Below are 17,352 nucleotides of genomic sequence, written 5' to 3' on the forward strand. Positions count from 1 at the left end.
ACCATTCTCCCTTACTTTATAGATGGTCCCTAAGCTCGCCGTTGACTACAGCGAGCAAACAGTGAAAAGTAAACTAGGGACTAGTGAGGTCAGTATCTGCCGTGTATCATCTCAAGCAGTGTCTATATCATGATAGTATCAGTGGTAGTGCCTTACAGTTACAGACAAATTCTGGGCGAGCGCCGAGCGCCTGAATTGAGTAATTCGGAACGCAGGAAGCGAAGGGCCCAACTCCTTTCGTGGCAGCCGAGCCTTTCAATGGACCAGCGTTATTTCTCGCGTGTTCTTCATACCCTTAGCAATCTACCACCAGAACTCCCTCGAGAATTTCAACCACGTCCTAGCGAACCTTTCATAACTGGAACTATCTTTAACGGCTACTTGCACAGCTAACACAGTATATATAGCAGACAAGATGTATTGCGGTATGAATGTTTATATTTTGCACACGAAAACGTGGCTGAACCTGTGTATCCTCTTCCCAGGTACCGGTTCCGCACCTGCGACTAGCCAGTTCAAAGACTACACAGGCAGTCTCCTCGGAGAAACAATTAATCTAACCCGCGTCGATCATCCTCCAAGATTAGATGCCAAACGGAGGCAGACATTGTTCAACCTCCTGAATGCTCTAAATGAGCTCAGCCAGACTGAATCTCTTGGCCGAGGTCAACTTTCTGTCCTTTGCAAGTCTAGGCAGCTCATCGACTACTCACTCCAGATTTAGATCAGCATCCAAGCTTTGAGGATGACAGAGATGTTCGTGAGTAGGATCGTTTAACAACTGTACAATTGGCTGAACGCCGGATTAGCGACTGTTGACGAGCAACTACAGGTTGCAGGAGCAGAGGCATTTAATAAGTTTCAGAAGTTCGTTCAACATAAATGCTACAAAATTCTATTAAACTTTCCTTCAGGAGGATCAATAGTCTCGACAAAGAGGTTACTACTGTGCAACAAGCTTCGCGATTCACTAGGCTGACGCGTTTTTCACCCTGACAGCTCAGAAATTTCGCCAATGCTGCTCGACAACTCGGTAGTTCCGTCGGAATACTTTCCTCCGCATTTCGGCTACGGGAGCGTCTTGCTCAAATCCTCTTCCTTTTCCGGGATAATGCGGCAGATCTTTTTCCTCGCAAGGTCTCTCGTCAGCAGCGCGAATTTTTGGTTAATCCCAATCTGATGGATAGAAAACGCAAAGCTCGACGACGGAAGAGCATGCCAGGGCGTGTTCCAGCTAACGTAGAGGACAGTCTTGATCTTGAGAGCCTCCCAGAGCAGTTTGAGAACTTCGCTACTGCTCTCATGACCTTTTTGAAATGCCTGAACGAATTTCCGGAGTTCACCGATGAGGCTGTTAATACTTCGATAAAGTCATTTGAGGGCGATTTGAAGGTATGAATTTGCACCTCTTTTTTTTTTTTTTTTTTTAACCTGTCACTTGGTTAATTTTCGGCAGTACTGGGCATGTTGTTTACAAGATTACAGAGGTAAGGCTTTCCAAGTGTCGAATGGTCGTGATTCTAAATCTCTTATACCAGGACAATTCAAATACCCTGCTGTGCAACGCTATGTGCATGACCTTACGGCCGAAATGGGAGAGCACATTGACATCATTACTGGGACGTTATCGATGTTCATCGAAGTCGGTGTGTTATCCCGTGGTCTACCCAAGCGACATTGCTCTGACGCCGTCCTAGGTGTCCCGACCATTCGTTTCGCACAGAAGCATGGTGCAGCCAATCTTTTAACGCTCTCCACCGTGGCCACGTTCTTTTCTGCCGTCACTGCGACCACCCTGCAGTTCTCCTATGCTCAAACAGGGGATATCCTGTCTGACGGAGTTAATGCGTTCTGGTTCTCCTCGCTTGTATTCAGCATTGCTGCTGCTGTTAATAGTTTGCTGGGGCTTTCATGGAAACAAGCCATGTAGTAAGTGCTTCTTGGACTTAAAGCGGGTCCCAGCTAATGTGGGCAGTCGATCACCTGGTGATCGTGTACCGTGGTGGGTACTGATATGGATTAAACGATCACCCCTAGTATTTTTGGTCATGTCTGTGGCTTGCTTTTCCGCCGGACTTGTACTATTCACGTATTCTACCAACCAGGTGAGATCCTCTGGGCTATTTTCAACTTTTTTTGTTTGTTGCTCACTGTGCACTCTAGGGCAAAGTTACATCTACAATTACGACTGTTTTTACTGCATTCACTTCATTTGGCCTAGCAGCAGTTTCAGCCTGGTTTGCCTCCGAGAGATGGACTTTTGTGCATCATCGTGGGTCGAAGTGGCTTTCTGACGTCCTGAAAGATGCTCTGCGACACTTTATGGCACTACGTCTTGTCTCGATTGTTAGTAAAGCTTTTGGCTGGGGCTCGCGATATGTGCAAAAGGGTGTTGAGGTTGCAGGACTCAAAATTAGGCGTGTTCCGTCGATGGGGACGACCACGATAGATCAAGGCGATAACCTGACAACTGGCGAGTCTGTTCACAACATGACATATCCTCTTGAACCCCCTCCTCCGCTATCATCCATCCGACAATCCATGGACTCACACTCACAATTTAGTGCCGAGGGATCTTCACATCCCAACTTGGAGTTACCAACCACCACCTTCAGCAGCATGTCAAACTCTCCCATTACGCCTCGAGACCGTCTAACAAGTGCTATTCGGTCAGTCATGATGCTCCAATCTGCAACGTCTTCTCCTAGCAACCCATTTTCTTCTCCCGCGCGGAAACGAACGACCTCGTCCGTGTTCACGGGTTCGGATATATCGAGAGGGGAAGTCTGAGATAGGTGTCACCGCGACATTTAGAGGGTCCAAAGTCGCTTCCCTCATACCGAAGCTCAAGAGCTTAGAAGCAACGCAAGATTTGACTGCGCACTCAGCACTCGTCAGACATTTACAGTTCTCACCTAATGGGAAGTTTTTAGCTACTTCAAGGTATGGTCTCTCAGCACGAGGAGTATGTGAATATTGATGTTTTCTCCACAGCTGGGATCGGACGTCCATCATCTTCCGCATCGGGGTATGTGGTACTAGTGGTAGATCGAAGCGTGGTAATAACATTTCTGCAGGAACCTTGTGTTGCCCATCGCGTCCTTGCGCATGCTTCTGGCTTTGTCGGTCAAGTTGCTTGGTGCGCTATTGTGGCTTCGTGTTTATGGTTTGCTGACGTCTTCACAAGGTCCCCGGCTGGTGTGCTTCTCCTCACAAGACTGAATCGGGCTATTAAAATTTGGACGGAGGTGTGTTGAAGGGGAGAGAAAAGTAGCACCGTACTGAGTTGTGCGTTATTTGTAGGATGGAGTGTGCCGAAAGACTATTGAACGACACCACCATGTCCAGTCAATTGCGTGGTTTCCTGGAGGGGAAGGTGAGGCCCCGATTGACACCCACGGATGTGATACCGACAACTCATCTTCTATAGCATTTCTATCCGTTGAGGGTAGCGAAGTAGTCAAATTGGTGAGCAGTTATCGCGCGCCTCTTTATGACGTACTCACGCCTCTTTACAGGATCTTAACGGCAATGTGTGTGCATCAAGGTCAATTTTGAAATGCCACTGAAATCTCTGGTCCCTCAGGTCCTCGACACGTATCACTTCAATCGGGTGTTCATTCATGATGTGGCTATCACTCCCGATCTACAGCGGTTGTTGGGCGTCGGGCCGATCCTATATTCTCCCGGTGGACTGCATCCTAGCAAGTCCCGGGTAGAAAAACAGCTTTTGGGTGAGTACGCCATTGTTATTCGCGAGTTCTGACCTCTAATCTCTTCTAGTTTACAATGTCGAGACGAAGGTTATCGAAAAGTGAGATTGACATGATGCTTGCAAGGCATGTCTTGACGAGTTGTTACAGCCAGACCCCAGTGCTCAATGATGTTCGGGATATAACGCTGGCTAAGAATGGACAAGTAGCTCTGGTATCTTATGAGAACAAGGTCTGTCGATGTATTGCCGATTAGGCCATCTTACTTAGTTTCTCTCGTGGATACATCCAGGCACCTCCCCAGCTGTGGAAGTTAGAAATGGTCAAGGATCAGGCGCGACTCACTCTGCGTCATACTTACATGCCCAAGATGCCAGTTGACTTCGCAGGACCGAGCTATTTCGGGGGCAAGGACGACCAGCTTGTGCTTTGTGCCGGAAAGGGTGCGCTATTTCCGATTCCCCTCAAGTCCTATTATTGAAAAAGCATTGAACAGCTGGTGATATACATATTTGGGACCGCGACTCGGCGGTGCTTCTTCATCATGTCCGTGCTCAAGCCCTAGGCGGGGACCTGACGTGTATCGCATGGAACCACGCTTCGGACAACCCATTCATGTTTGCTACGGGAAGCCACGATGGCGCGGTCAGGTTGTGGACGACGGCGAATGACTATCGCCATCTCACTACAGTAACTGCACATTCCACACCGCATTCTATTACCCCTCGCTCGCCTTCACCTGTCGACAACGGTACTCGGATGAATAGCGCCGGCATTCAGTTGGGCGAATATACCTCAGAGCCATTAACGCTCACGCCCGTGGAAGATAGCGGCCAGCGAGATAGATTTGTTACCTTTGCACCATCACATACCTAAATTCAAGTCATATCCGTGTACAAATACACATATTCATCTACATACACATATTCATCTGCATACACATTTAGTTTCCCGTAGGCGTAACCAATGTATCAGTCGTTCCTTCCGTATCATCCTGCTTTGTTTTTCTGGTGACTGCTGGACATTGTCCCGAGTGTCCTTCACAAAGAGGTGGCTGTGCGTTTGATTTATCAGCGGACTCCGAATGTATGCATTCCTCATCGTCCTGTGCCGTGTGCTCAAGTATGGAGGCCGAGTACTCTATGGTAGACAGCGTTGATCCTCAACGCGAAAACTACTCACAGAAAGAGGCCCGCAGCGGACAGCGGGACAGGGACACTCCTTCATTACCTGCATCTACTACTCGCTGCATGATTATGATACCTGAGCTTCGGTGGAAAATATTCCGGTTGGTCCACGACTTTTCTCCGGGACATAAGACCTTCCTGGCGCTTGCTCTGACATGCAAGTCATTTACTGAACCTGCGCTGGACCTTTTGTGGGAAAACCTGAATGATGGGCTTGCACCACTTATCAGATGTCTCCCGCAAAGTCTATGGAAAAAGGCCGAACGAAAACTGGTCAGTCCAGCTCTGGCTCACGCCCGAGAGTATTCCAATTCATTCATTTGCTAGGAATTTCAAAGAGCCATGACCTTCGATGACTGGTCTATATTTTGCAAATACAACCACCGTGTCCGCTCACTACATACAAGACCCTATGCGGCGATTCGGCTGGATATCGAGATTTGGCGTACCCTCAGCTGCCCTCCCTTCTCCCTTCCCTTACTCCCCAACTTGATGTCTCTTACTTGGAATGAGACCACCAGCGAGACATTCCTATATGCCTCGTTGTTTGCGACCCCAAAATTGACAACATTCCGTATCACATCGTCAACGATTACCTTTGGTCCATCCGAACAATCTGTCTTGTCGTGTATCTCAATGCTGTGCCCTTCTGTCTCGCACTGCAGTTTTCATTCATTCGGAGAATCAAGCCTAGGAGACACATCGACTGCGCTGCAAAGCTGGTCTCATCTAAAATCAGTTAGAACTAGAAGGATTTCTGAGGCTGCCATACTACACCTCTCCACTCTGCCTTCGCTCCGAGTTCTGCAATTCAAATTACCTCTAATGCCTATATCTGCAAATACCCAAAAGCTCCTGCAGCGTCCTGTGTTCTGTGCGTTACAAGAACTGGACATAACATGTGAAGGGAGTCCAGCACTCTTAGGCACTTTTTTCGAGAAGCTCTCCATTGCCCCAAAAGTAATAACCTGTGATATCACTCGTGGAGTGGATTCCACACCAGCCCTGCCGGCTTTGATTTCCCGTTTATCTGATACATGTGCGCGCAGCTCACTGGAGCAGGTCCAGTTCAACATTATTGATCTACTTGCGGATCACAACACTTCATTCGGAGCGGCAGCCTTTCGACCGCTCTTCACCTTCCGGAACCTTCGCAAGCTCCAATTCAACGCATGCTGTAATGTGCAGTTGAACGACACCATCCTTTTGCAGATGGCGAAGGCCTGGCCCCTCCTGGAAGACTTATACTTCAATGCATACCACAATTTGAGTCATAATGTCACCCCACATGCCTTCGTCTCGCTGTTGCAACATTGCCCACGTCTAGTCTCGGTTGCCGTTTTCATAAACTGGTCGACAATAGATGGACGTGACATACCCCCTGCCATTCCTTACCAGGGATTTCCACACAATGCACTATCGACGGCATTCTTTGGTAGTCCAAGGATTCGTCATCCAACAAGGATTGCCGCTTTCATTTCAGCCATCGCACCTAATGTGGAATCAACTGCGGCATGGGACCCTGATTTCTACGGGGAGCATCCAGACTTCGAAAAATACTCTACCAGGTGGAAGCTCGTGCAGCGTTTGATCAAGTCTTTCTCCATGGTCCGTCAGCAGGAAAGGGGAACGAAGTTGAATACATGTACAGGGGCTGATGAAGTCGAGGTTGGTGGCGATGTTGATGGGGGTGGTGAGGGTGAGGAAGAAGATAGTGGAAGCGAGGGCGGATATCACTCTGACCAAGCCTCATCAAACTCGGGGGAGGAATGATTCAAAGCGCGGACAATAGTAACGTTCTGAATTCTCCTCGGTGCTTTGCGCCCGTTCATCAAATTGTTTCTCAATCATGCCACTTCAGGTCTTCGTAAGTGGCATAGTTTATACCAGTTTGCACTTTGTACGAGCATCGGAAACCAAGGCTTATAGCATACCAAGAGCAGGACTCTGCTAATTGCAATATGACCTTTGCAGTGTGCACCATCACATGCCTAAACTCACCTGTGTACAATACGCATATCTATATGATCCACACACACGTTTAATCTTCTGTAGCAGACACAATAGAATCAAGGCGTGCGCGTTTCTTATTTGCGTTGGAGGCAAGTCAGAGTTTCAACGTTGAAATATGATATCCTGATGTTGTTTAGATTTTTCTCCTGATAGTGCCGCACAGAGGTGGCTGTGCGGCTGATCATCGATCATCGATCATCTTGCGCTCGCTGCTAAGTGCCGCTGCCGCAATTATGGAGGCCGAGTATTCTGCAGATAGCGTTGGTTCTCACCAGGAAACCCACTCACATCAAGAGGCCCACAGCGGACAGAAAAACAGCGACGTTCCGACTTCGTTGCCTGCGTGTACTCGCTGTATGATTGGGATACCTGAGCTTCGGTGGAAAATATTCCAGCTGGTCTGTGCCAATAGCTATACCGACATGGCTTGGATGGAGCTCTCCGCGAGAAATAAGACACTCCTGGCGCTTGCCTTGACGTGCAAGTCATTCACTGAACCTGCACTGGACCTTTTGTGGCAATACCTGCGTGGACTTGCACCACTCATCAGATGTCTCCCGCAAAGCCTATGGAAAATGAACGCACAAAAATTGGTCAGTAAAGCTTTGGCCTATACTGGATAGTGTTCTAATTCATTCTATTTGCCAGGAATTTCAAAGAACCATGACCTTGGATGACTGGTCTATTTTTTGCAAATACAACCACCGTGTCCGTTCACTCAACAGAGCAGTTCATGAGGTCGGTACCGAAACCTGGCGTACCCTCAGCTGTCCTCCTTTCTCCCCTCCCTTACTCCCCAACTTGACGTCTCTTGATTGGTATGAGACTACCAGTGAGACATTTCCATATGTCTGGTTGTTTGTGACCCCAAAATTGACGAAACTTAATATCTTTCCGGGTAACCTTACCTTTGGTTTATCCGAGCAGTCCATCTTGTCGTCTATTTCAATGCTGTGTCCTTCTGTCTCGCATTTCAGTTTTCATTCATTTGGATCACTAGAACTAGAAGACACATCGACCGCATTGCAATGCTGGTCTCATCTACACTCGGTGACAACTGGAAGATTGTCTGAGGCGGCCATACTACACCTGTCCAATCTGCCTTCACTCCGAGTTTTGAAATTCACGTTACCTTCAACACCTATATCTCCGAATACACAAAGGCTCCTGCAGCATCATGGGTTTTGTGCAATACAAGAACTGGAGATAACATGTGAAGGGGATCTGGCGCTCTTATACACTTTTCTCGAGAAGCTCTCAATTGCTCCGAAAGTACTATCCTATGTCATCACTATTCACGACGTGGATTTCACACTGGTCCCACCGGCTTTTATTTCCCGTTTATCCGATCCATGTGCGCACAGCTCACTGGAAGAAGTGTGGCTCTACATCACTGATTGGAGCACGGACCACCATGCTTCAATCGGAGCCGCAACCTTTCAGCCACTCTTCGCCTTCCGCAATCTTCGGAAGCTCTCCTTCCAAGCGTACTGTGGTGTGCGATTGGATGATGCTGTCCTTTTGCAGATGGCTAAGGCGTGGCCCCTCCTGGAAGACTTATCCTTCGATGCATACCACAATTTGAGTCATGATGTCACCCCACATGCCTTCGTCTCACTGTTGCAACATTGCTCACGTCTAGTCTCGGTTGCCGTTTTCATAAACTGGTCGACGATAGATGGACGTGACATACCCCCTACCGTTCCTTACCAGGGATTTTCACACAATGCACTATCGGAGGCATATTTTGGTTGTCCAATTATTCGCCATCCAACCAGGATTGCCGCTTTCATCTCAGCCATCGCACCCAAAATGAAATCAATTGAGGCATGGGACCATTGTTACTACGATGATCATCCAGACTTCAAAAAATACTCTACCAGGTGGAAGGTCGTGCAGCGTTTGGTCAGATCTTTCTCCATGGTCCGCGAGCAGGAGAAGGGAATGAAGATGACTGCAGGTGCAGGGGTTGATGAAGAATTTCGAGAACCATCTGTCGAGGTTGGTGGCGATGTTGATGGGGGTGGTGAGGGTGAGGAAGAAGATAGTGGAAGCGAGGGCGAATATACGCCTCATTCTGACGAACTAGACTCATCAGACTCGGGAGGAAGAATGATCCAAAACGCGGACAATACCACTCCAGATTCTCTGTGCTTTGCGCCCGTTCATCTTATTCAAGTTGTTTCTCAGTCAAGCCACTCCAGCCCTTCGCAAGTGGCATAGTGTATACCAGTTTTCATTTTGTACCAACATCGGAAACCAAAGCTTATTACATCGAGTGTAAAAAACGGGAGACGCTGGCGATCAATAGCATAAGACACAGATAGGGGGAACATTTGGTCTTTGACTCTAAGGAAGTGCCGATAAACAGGTTCTGCTGCACTTGCGAGGCCCTCGAGTACTTTGCGCCGGGCTGGGGTACATTAAGGAACCGCCCACCAGTTCACGTTTAGCGCGCCAAGCCTACCTTCGTGCTGCACATGGGCTCCGCTTTGAGGTTGGCTCAGCCTCAGTAGCGGGATTCCGAATTGTGATCGACACAAGCGTAACATCATGCAGCACGAGCAGGGTTCAAATCGGTCCTCTATTGAGCCTAAAAATGGGTCGGTGCTGGCTGTTGCACAAAGTGTGTGTATTCGAGGCAACGTATCCATTACTTGTGGTGGAGGGCTGTCAAGCTCTGTCGAAATGAGCGCTGATAATGCCTGCCCACAGGTAAGCAGGTCTCCGCACTGCAGGTCTTTTCGTACTAACGAGATGTATGAAAGCTAGCCATAAGCATCTGTTGTGGGTGTCATTGTTTGAGCCGTCATGAGTACAGAAAGTCATGTCATCTCCTTCACCGTTATCGGCATGAGTAGTTGTTCGCGTAGTCCTCGTCATATTCTTCATCATGACACCCGAATAGTCTGAGGCTGAGTCGGCCGGCTGCGACCCACGTCTGGCGTTCATCGCCTGGTTTCTCCTGAGGAGACATAATTAAGTATTCACAGCATATTTATATTTGAAGTCGTGACATACTTGGTTCTCAGCGCTCAGCGACCTCCGCTAGGTTAAGGTGGTTCTCTTTTCAATTGTACAAGGTGAACGACTGACCCTATGCGTTTGTTTTCGGATTGAAATATCCCGTAGACACTGTAGGTGTACGCTACATTCCACATCTCTGTTCGTTAAATTCGTTTTTAGTCTTTTTTTCTGTTGCCAACCAGGGATGTAAGACTTTTTTCAGGCACCAGGAATGTACTGGGTCTAGTATTGAGTCCGACGTCTCAGAGAGACAGAGCTTGGAATCTTGAGGGAGCCGACTCTTGTTTCTCATGGATCGGTGCGAAAACAAGAGGAGACCTTAGATAACTCTTGAAAAAACGACGCGGATGTGTGAGTTGAGAGTAGAAACGCTGAGGATCGGCGCCCCAGCCATGCGAAACGTCACTGTGGTGATATTAATTATACATCAATTTGTTCCGTACACCACCGTGACTGGGCCAGGATCCATGGAACATGCCTTTCTTATTTCCTAGACATTTCCTCCTGTATTCCAACCCATAAAACATGCTATCAAAACGAGTCATCGCTGCAGCTCGCAGTCGTGCTTTTCTCGCAAGCAGAAATGCCCAGTACCGTGACACTACTGTGTCGTTGTCGAAAGGATGGTACGCGTTCTCTGGCTGTTTTTTCCTGCTGGCAGCATAGCTGACGGATGGTTACTTTCTTTTGTGTCTAGGAAAGTCGCCGACTCGCAATTGAGACGTGCACAATTCCATTCATCACGTCTCCTCCAAGGTCAGTGTCATGACGTATCTCAGAAACAACGGAACATGATAATTCACACCCACTCTGTTGACATGCAGCTGAGACCGTAAAAGTGCCACAGATGGCAGAATCCATCTCCGAAGGCACTCTTCGGTCATGGTCAAAACAGGTTGGGGATAGCGTCGAAGTTGATGAGGAAGTCGCAACCATTGAGACGGATAAGGCGAGCATCTACTTATTTGCACATCTCTTGCGCGAACAAACACATTAATTTTCCATCTCGCAGATTGATGTTTCTGTTAACGCGCCCACAGCAGGGAAGATCGTGGAGCTGCTCGCAAATGAAGATGACACTGTCACAGTCGGCCAGGACCTCTTCAGAATCGAACCTGGCGAAGGTGGTGGTAGGTCTCGTGTCTTTTATGAGACATGCCATTTTTTCATATGGCTCTAGCATCCCCCGCCCCTCAAGAACAGAAGACCGACCCTGAAGAACCTAAGGACCAACACTTGGGCAAGACTACGCCGGAGCCTCGCACACCTTCAGGTGCTGACAAGCAGAGTGGTGGTATCCCTCTCGAAGGACCTAAAGAGTCCAAGAAGGAGGTGAAGCAGGCCTCGAAACCGAAGGAAGATACGTCAAAAGCACCCCCGCCCGCGCCAAAGGCAGCAGGCAACCGGGGTGAGACGAGAGTAAGCATAGCATTGCTACACCTCCTTCAAGGATACTGATATACCTCTGCCCATTAGGTCAAGATGAACCGTATGCGCCTGCGCATTGCCGAGCGTCTGAAGGAGTCTCAAAACGCTGCTGCTTCACTCACGACCTTCAATGAGATCGACATGTCCTCTCTCATGGAGATGCGGAAGAAGTACAAGGATGAGGTGCTCAAGGAACATGACGTCAAGCTTGGCTTCATGAGCGCGTTTGCCCGTGCATGCGCGCTGGCACTGAAGGAGATTCCTGCTGCAAACGCGTCCATTCAGGGTGACGAGATTGTTTACCATGATTATGTCGACCTCAGCGTTGCTGTTGCGACTCCCAAGGGTTTGGTTACTCCTGTAGTGAGGAATGCCGAAGGCATGGGCTTTGTTGAAATCGAGAAGGAGATTGCCGCTCTGGGTACCAAGGCCAGAGACGGTAAGTTGACTCTCGAGGATATGGCAGGAGGCACCTTCACCATGTAAGCTTTTTTGATCTCCACCCCGAACCAAGCCTTATTTCATGCCCCTAGTTCCAATGGCGGCGTCTTCGGCTCGTTGTACGGAACGCCTATCATTAACTTGCCACAGTCTGCTGTGCTCGGCATGCACGCGATCAAGGACAAGCCTGTGGTTGTGAATGGCCAGATCGTGATCCGACCCATCATGGTTGTTGCCCTCACCTACGACCACAGACTACTCGATGGTCGGGAGGCAGTTACCTTCCTAGGTTCGTACTCTTCTTGTCATTTGGTCCCATCTGACGTGTTGACGGTGTTTGCAGTGAAAGTCCGTGACTACATTGAGGATCCCCGCAAAATGCTTCTCGCATTAAACTGAGCTTCCCTTGGTTGATTTGTTCGCAATAGACTTGCACTTAAGTGCCCTTGTTCTTATAAGTTACAGTAATTTTCGCAATCAGTATTTTCAATGATAAATCCCGTATTGTTCCCCTCAAGTTGAAGCCATATTGTCCTGGTCCTTGGAAGCTAAAGTTAACTTCGCGGAAATGACAATCATCTACGCGTGATTTTTCTAATCATTTGCGTTCCTCGAACCATGTCAATATCCGGCTTCGTTGTCGAGGCAAAATCAATCTGTGAAGTCTCCTATGTATGTCGGTTGTGGTTCAACGTTCAACGTTCAGCGCCCAGCTGTGAAACCTCCAGGCTCCGCAAGCCGCGTGCTCACATCGTTTAGAGATCCCAAGATAGGCACAGTGTGCTTCCCAACAAAGACCTAGAAATCGCCAGCGCGTGCTTATGAATAACATGAAATACGAAAAACTACACTACGTGTCTGAGCGTGCAAAAATGAAATAAAATCAGATAACGACGAATCCATCGACACGTCCGACCAGCAGACGTCACGGTACGACCTCCTTTTCCTTCCCCTTTCGGGACGGCGGCAGTACCAAGCTTGGCGAGCTTGCCATGCCTGAGGCGCTCGTGAACGATACCAGACGCCGCGTTCCTTTTAGCCCCGTTGGTGAGGAGAGGAGGGTGTTTGGTGAATGCAAAGGACTGTTTGGGACCGAGGCGTTCGAGCGTGGCGGTCTAGCAGGCGTTTCGCCCTGATTTGCTTCTGTGAGCAGGTATTCCACCCAGAGGCGGGAAAAAGACTAGAATAGAAAAGAGTCGGTGAGCTTGCGGTTACAGCAATTAAAATCGTTGTATTACCTCGGTCTCGTCTGTCTTTTCTAAATCGGCCAGCTTTTGACTTGGCGACCCGACGTTTGACGGACGTCCCCAAAATGAATTGGCAGATGAAGCCGTTATCAAGGAGCGCTGGAGGCCTGCTTTTTCACGCTCTGCGTCCGTCCATGACAGAACAGATGCAAGGAGCGTGAGCATTTCAAAGCGTTTCGCATCGGCACGCGGAGTGGAAAGAAATGATAGAAGGACATTGTTGACCAGTCTCCGATCTACGTTCGTGTCGGAAGAGTTGCGCCGAAGTCTACGGAGGGCTTCCATCAGGTGCTCGTTGATGATTACGGCTGAAAAGAATATTGATATTAGGCAACCACGCGTGGTGATGAAAATAGACCTTCATGTCGCAGCTTTCCGATTAATAAATTCTTCTCCTTGACGTCTTGTTCTAGCTCTTGTGTCCGCGAGGCATTAATTTTCAGCTCATCGAGCTGGGCCTGTCTGATATTTAAGCTCGATTATCTTATCGACCACAACGCGAGGCAAACCTCCGCATTCAGAGCCCGTCGCTTGAATTCGGCTAATGACATTGTGACATCATCGAGTTGAGATCTGTAGTCCTTTACAGCTTGTGAAAGTTCGTGTTCCTTGGCTGCCAATGTTTCAGCATGCGGAAGTTGAATACATAATATTGCTCACATGCTTGGAAATCCTCTAGCACTGACTGCAAATTAGTCGCAGTCTCCTGTGCCGCAGCCAATTCGACTGACTCTCGATCTCGAGCTTCGCGTTCTGTCTCCAGATCACGCCTCAGCATCTCCAGGTTCAATCTTGCTTCATCTCCCAACATCTTCTCCTGCATTGAGGCGCGCTCCCATTCGCCGCGCTCAAGGCGACACCGCTCAAGCTCACTCAGAGTCTCCCGAAGCTCGCGTTCGCGTAAAGAGCTTTCCTGCGCATTCTCATTCAGGACCCGGCTTCTAATTGTATCTAGCTCCTTCGCATTGCGTTCTGCTTCTTCATGAGATGCGATGAGCTCGGCTTTCAAAGTCTCAATTGTGGAAACCAGATCGTCATTCTGAGCTGTAAGATGCTGGACGAGTTGTTCCCTCCTATCGAGTTCTTCCTATGCATATTTCATTAGGGCGCCAAAAATCATAGACACTCAATAGAAACATACAGCATCCTGTTGTAGTTTATTGCCTAGGCTTGTGCGCATCGTCGTGAGTTTAGCTAGTAGGTTGCGGTACTGTGCAGCAAGGTTTTCTTTCTCCTCTCTCTCGCGTTCGAGTTCTCTCTTCAGCTTCTCCATCGGTTCCAGGCCCTCCTCGTCCATGGGGACACGGGAATGGCCATTGACGCCAACTATGGGTGAAGACGTGGAACTGCGTTCACTGTCTAAGGATGAGCGACCGTCCACATTTGCGATGGCATTGAACGGAGAAAATGGTCTGGCATGAACTGGGGACCTCGAGTCATTCCTGGTAATGGCGGCGCCGTTGGAAGACATCGATCTCGTACTTGTCATTCTGTCTTCTTCACTCAGAGCAAAAGTCTAACTTCACACACCAAAAATGGAATCCCACGTGCGCTTTTATTTCCTTTGTATACTGACTTACTAGTGCCCGCTTACTTAGTAGTAAGTAAGGTTGGTTTTACCTGCTCCTTGTTCCGAGTACTTGACATCTAACTCGTTGCAATACGTCGTAGAATTTATGATGCGCCAAATAATGAGCACCAGGACACTGGTGCAGCTCCCACCAGAGCTTTTGTGTCATACACTGGCATTTCTTGACGCGTACGACCTAGTGCGGGTACGAAAGGTAAGTGAACAAATTATTCATCTTACTGTACTCACTCGCCATAGACATGCAAAGCGCTGAAAGCGATGGTCGACGATTCGGAGACGCTGCAATACGTCATCGACCTTAGCTACTTCCAAATGATTCCAGTGGGAATATCCGAAACGGACGTACCACCAGCTACACGTCGCAAACAACTCAGACAGCATGATGCTGCATGGCAACGCATTGGATACAAACAGAGGTGTACGCTCCCCTCATTCATGTCAGGTTCCATATATGAGTTTGTGGGTGGTATATATGGTTCGGTTGGGGAGGACTGCATCCACTTTGCACGACTACCATCCCCGTCTGATTCTGGTGATCTATATTATTGGAGTCAGCCTATCGACATAATGGCCTTGGCGGACTTCACTTTCTGTGCTGCGCAAGATCTACTTATTGTTGTGACATATTCACCGGATGTGTGAGTGTCTGCATTATTTCCGCGCGGTTCATTCTCAGGCTAGACTGTGAGGGCAGTCAAAGTCGTGCATACGATATCCATTTGAGGTCGCTGACAACAAACGACGCTCACCCCGACGCAGCGCGACCATTTTTGAAAGCACTCGACAATGCTGATATTGGCCGCCGAATATCTGGTCCCAGTGGTCATGTGAAGGTCCAAATCATCAGGAACTACATCAATATGCTATGTCGGAATGTTATCGGAAACGTGCCCAATGTCGTAGACTGTGTGCAAATGTGGGACTGGAAATCCCCGAACGAATACCAGGTAAATCACCTTCGCAAGTCAACTCGGCTAGAAACTAAATGACGCCACAGTTCATTCTTTTGTTTGACGACGGTATCGACGACTGCTCCTTCATTGCGGAGGATAAGTTCCTCGTCATTGTTGACTCCAAGACCATGGAAATATATTCCATTGCTGACAAGTCAAAGCCCCCACAATGCACCGCGAAACTCTCCTTTCCTTCTCTCATGGGTGACTTTTCATATACGTCTGCGTTTACGAGCGAAAATCCCACTCCTGGTTCCATATTTCCCTATTCTCGAAAGTTCCACCAGCAACCTTCATGCTCATTTCATCCGAGTACGAACGATCAACTCATAGGCATCGTTGTTCGCATCGCTCGGAACACGAATCCAAGAGACTCGCACCTCTATCGTTTCTTCACCCGGTGTAGTGCCATTCTGGAACTCGAAGGTTTATTTTCCAGGACTTATGGCCAATCAACCTCGGGTGGTCCCAAGTTACTTTGGTCGATGTGGGGGCCACAGCATACGACGTGGTTCCGTTTTCGAGAGAATGAGAACTGGGAACCTTCACTCTATGGTTTCCGCACTGTGGAGTCCATCGATAGAAGCACTTACTTCGTGTCACGTACACCTCGTCAGCTACGTATCAGAGATTTCAATCCACACATCGCTTGGAACTATGGTGCGGAAGATACGTCAAAATGGTGCGGTCGACTTGTACGAGGCGAGGTTGCTAGGATGATCTTGCGCCCGTTTACGGAACCGCTGGGGTCTGCACTGGCGTATCGTGAGTTCGTTAGCGAGGAGCTGTTTGACGTGACGGAGACCAAGATGGACGAAAGTAGGATTCTGCTGCTGAAAGTAAGTCGCAACTCATCCTGGCTCCCTCTGCTAAGTGCTGAAAACGAATTGTGGTAGAATGACGATAATGGAGACTTGAAAAACATTGAAGCATTGGTATTCTGACTACCTAGTAATGCTAATGTTGACGCCTTGGGAGGGATCGTCAGTTACTGGCTAGGTGCTCCACATTGCGGATCGCTTGTGTAATCATGTAGGTACCCAATGGTTGGATTGGGCTTTCCGAGGCATAAACCATTCTGCGTACCAGGCAAGACGGACCGGCTAGTGTTTTTTTGTCATTTCATTGTTTCACTTCTCGGCCGTAATCTTTATGACCTCGTGGAATTGGTGTGCTGCAATACTACTATTTATGCCGCACGAAGTAGTGTTGTTGATTGATAGCGGATAACCTAGATGACGGATTTCAAGCATAATATCAGCTACTTCATTGCTGATCCGTGCGGACATTCTCGGCTGTTCCGCACAGGATAGGGTCGACATTGATATTTGAAACTCAAACAAAGGTAATGTTGGAGAATGCTCATACGTTAAAAACGGTATTTTCACCACTTATGCTGCACCGCATCCATGGAACGCCTGCACCTAAGTAAGTATAAGATTGTTTCACCCATCACAGGTGAAGTGCGGGGTCCACTTCGGTGCAACAGCTGGCGCATAAATTTCGTTGGGGATGTCTGGTTGTTGAGGACGATGGGCTTTCCAGGGCCTAGCTATTCGTGTCGCATATTTCACTAGAAGTAATTAGATTCATTGCAGATTCAGAAACGCAGGGGTCTCCCCTAGATCCAACAGACCAAGGCCTGACGGTGAGGTTACCTTCATCCCCACTGTAGACTGCTGCCTATGTGGTGAACGAATTGTACCGCTCTGGCACCCCATTCTAGTGATCTGTAGGCTAGAGACCGAGCGG

General features: G+C 48.6%; 6 protein-coding genes across 6 annotated transcripts; 5 read left to right on the forward strand and 1 right to left on the reverse strand.

Annotated features, from left to right (window-relative positions):
* Positions 1-415: 415 nt before the first annotated feature.
* On the forward strand, positions 416-4,695 carry EDB91DRAFT_1314780 (quinon protein alcohol dehydrogenase-like superfamily; the record flags this gene model as incomplete). The annotated part of the gene is made up of 22 exons (XM_041325153.1): positions 416-425; positions 486-665; positions 719-760; positions 810-867; positions 915-939; positions 1,000-1,392; positions 1,457-1,487; positions 1,539-1,646; positions 1,698-1,929; positions 1,976-2,105; positions 2,164-2,747; positions 2,815-2,943; positions 2,995-3,028; positions 3,078-3,139; positions 3,188-3,248; positions 3,304-3,468; positions 3,519-3,533; positions 3,587-3,734; positions 3,784-3,814; positions 3,864-3,945; positions 4,006-4,156; positions 4,210-4,695. 22 exons carry the CDS (start codon positions 416-418, stop codon positions 4,587-4,589), a joined length of 3,051 nt encoding a protein of 1,016 aa, XP_041180625.1. The 3' UTR covers positions 4,590-4,695.
* Positions 4,696-4,837: 142 nt separating this feature from the next.
* EDB91DRAFT_1245015 (uncharacterized protein) lies at positions 4,838-6,673 on the forward strand (the record flags this gene model as incomplete). The annotated part of the gene is made up of 2 exons (XM_041322482.1): positions 4,838-5,173; positions 5,228-6,673. The coding sequence occupies 2 exons, from the start codon at positions 4,838-4,840 to the stop codon at positions 6,671-6,673; spliced, it is 1,782 nt and encodes a 593-aa protein (XP_041180626.1).
* Positions 6,674-7,335: 662 nt separating this feature from the next.
* On the forward strand, positions 7,336-9,136 carry EDB91DRAFT_1245016 (uncharacterized protein; the record flags this gene model as incomplete). The annotated part of the gene is made up of 2 exons (XM_041322483.1): positions 7,336-7,506; positions 7,562-9,136. The coding sequence occupies 2 exons, from the start codon at positions 7,336-7,338 to the stop codon at positions 9,134-9,136; spliced, it is 1,746 nt and encodes a 581-aa protein (XP_041180627.1).
* A 1,204-nt stretch (positions 9,137-10,340) lies between these two features.
* On the forward strand, positions 10,341-12,324 carry EDB91DRAFT_1218677 (uncharacterized protein). The gene is made up of 8 exons (XM_041320867.1): positions 10,341-10,566; positions 10,638-10,696; positions 10,765-10,889; positions 10,953-11,070; positions 11,121-11,359; positions 11,417-11,850; positions 11,902-12,098; positions 12,153-12,324. Exons 1-8 carry the CDS (start codon positions 10,466-10,468, stop codon positions 12,206-12,208), a joined length of 1,329 nt encoding a protein of 442 aa, XP_041180628.1. The 5' UTR covers positions 10,341-10,465; the 3' UTR covers positions 12,209-12,324.
* A 64-nt stretch (positions 12,325-12,388) lies between these two features.
* EDB91DRAFT_1113282 (uncharacterized protein) lies at positions 12,389-14,571 on the reverse strand. Its single transcript, XM_041317843.1, has 6 exons — positions 14,198-14,571; positions 13,717-14,143; positions 13,566-13,669; positions 13,415-13,514; positions 13,048-13,364; positions 12,389-12,989 (listed from the first exon to the last, which is right to left on the reverse strand). Exons 1-6 carry the CDS (start codon positions 14,543-14,545, stop codon positions 12,735-12,737), a joined length of 1,551 nt encoding a protein of 516 aa, XP_041180629.1. The 5' UTR covers positions 14,546-14,571; the 3' UTR covers positions 12,389-12,734.
* Positions 14,572-14,638: 67 nt separating this feature from the next.
* EDB91DRAFT_1344869 (uncharacterized protein) lies at positions 14,639-16,847 on the forward strand. Its single transcript, XM_041325821.1, has 6 exons — positions 14,639-14,665; positions 14,728-14,840; positions 14,885-15,285; positions 15,342-15,594; positions 15,645-16,439; positions 16,497-16,847. Exons 2-6 carry the CDS (start codon positions 14,733-14,735, stop codon positions 16,542-16,544), a joined length of 1,605 nt encoding a protein of 534 aa, XP_041180630.1. The 5' UTR covers positions 14,639-14,665; positions 14,728-14,732; the 3' UTR covers positions 16,545-16,847.
* Positions 16,848-17,352: the final 505 nt, after the last annotated feature.

This window comes from Suillus paluster (genome assembly GCF_016628075.1).
Source record: "Suillus paluster strain FC165 chromosome Unknown EDB91scaffold_9, whole genome shotgun sequence".
Classification (NCBI taxonomy): Eukaryota; Fungi; Basidiomycota; class Agaricomycetes; order Boletales; family Suillaceae; genus Suillus; species Suillus paluster.

Coding starts and splice junctions, on each gene's coding strand:
- EDB91DRAFT_1218677 (XM_041320867.1), top strand. CDS start 10,466: ATGCTATCAAAACGAGTCATCGCTGCAGCTCGCAGTCGTGCTTTTCTC. Junction 11,360..11,416: donor GCAACCGGGGTGAGACGAGA/GTAAGCATAGCA, acceptor TCTGCCCATTAG/GTCAAGATGAACCGTATGCG. Junction 12,099..12,152: donor GGAGGCAGTTACCTTCCTAG/GTTCGTACTCTT, acceptor CGGTGTTTGCAG/TGAAAGTCCGTGACTACATT.
- EDB91DRAFT_1113282 (XM_041317843.1), bottom strand. CDS start 14,545: ATGACAAGTACGAGATCGATGTCTTCCAACGGCGCCGCCATTACCAGG. Junction 14,144..14,197: donor ATAAACTACAACAGGATGCT/GTATGTTTCTAT, acceptor AAATATGCATAG/GAAGAACTCGATAGGAGGGA. Junction 13,670..13,716: donor GCTAGAGGATTTCCAAGCAT/GTGAGCAATATT, acceptor AAACATTGGCAG/CCAAGGAACACGAACTTTCA.
- EDB91DRAFT_1344869 (XM_041325821.1), top strand. CDS start 14,733: ATGATGCGCCAAATAATGAGCACCAGGACACTGGTGCAGCTCCCACCA. Junction 15,286..15,341: donor GTGACATATTCACCGGATGT/GTGAGTGTCTGC, acceptor CTGTGAGGGCAG/TCAAAGTCGTGCATACGATA. Junction 15,595..15,644: donor AATCCCCGAACGAATACCAG/GTAAATCACCTT, acceptor ATGACGCCACAG/TTCATTCTTTTGTTTGACGA.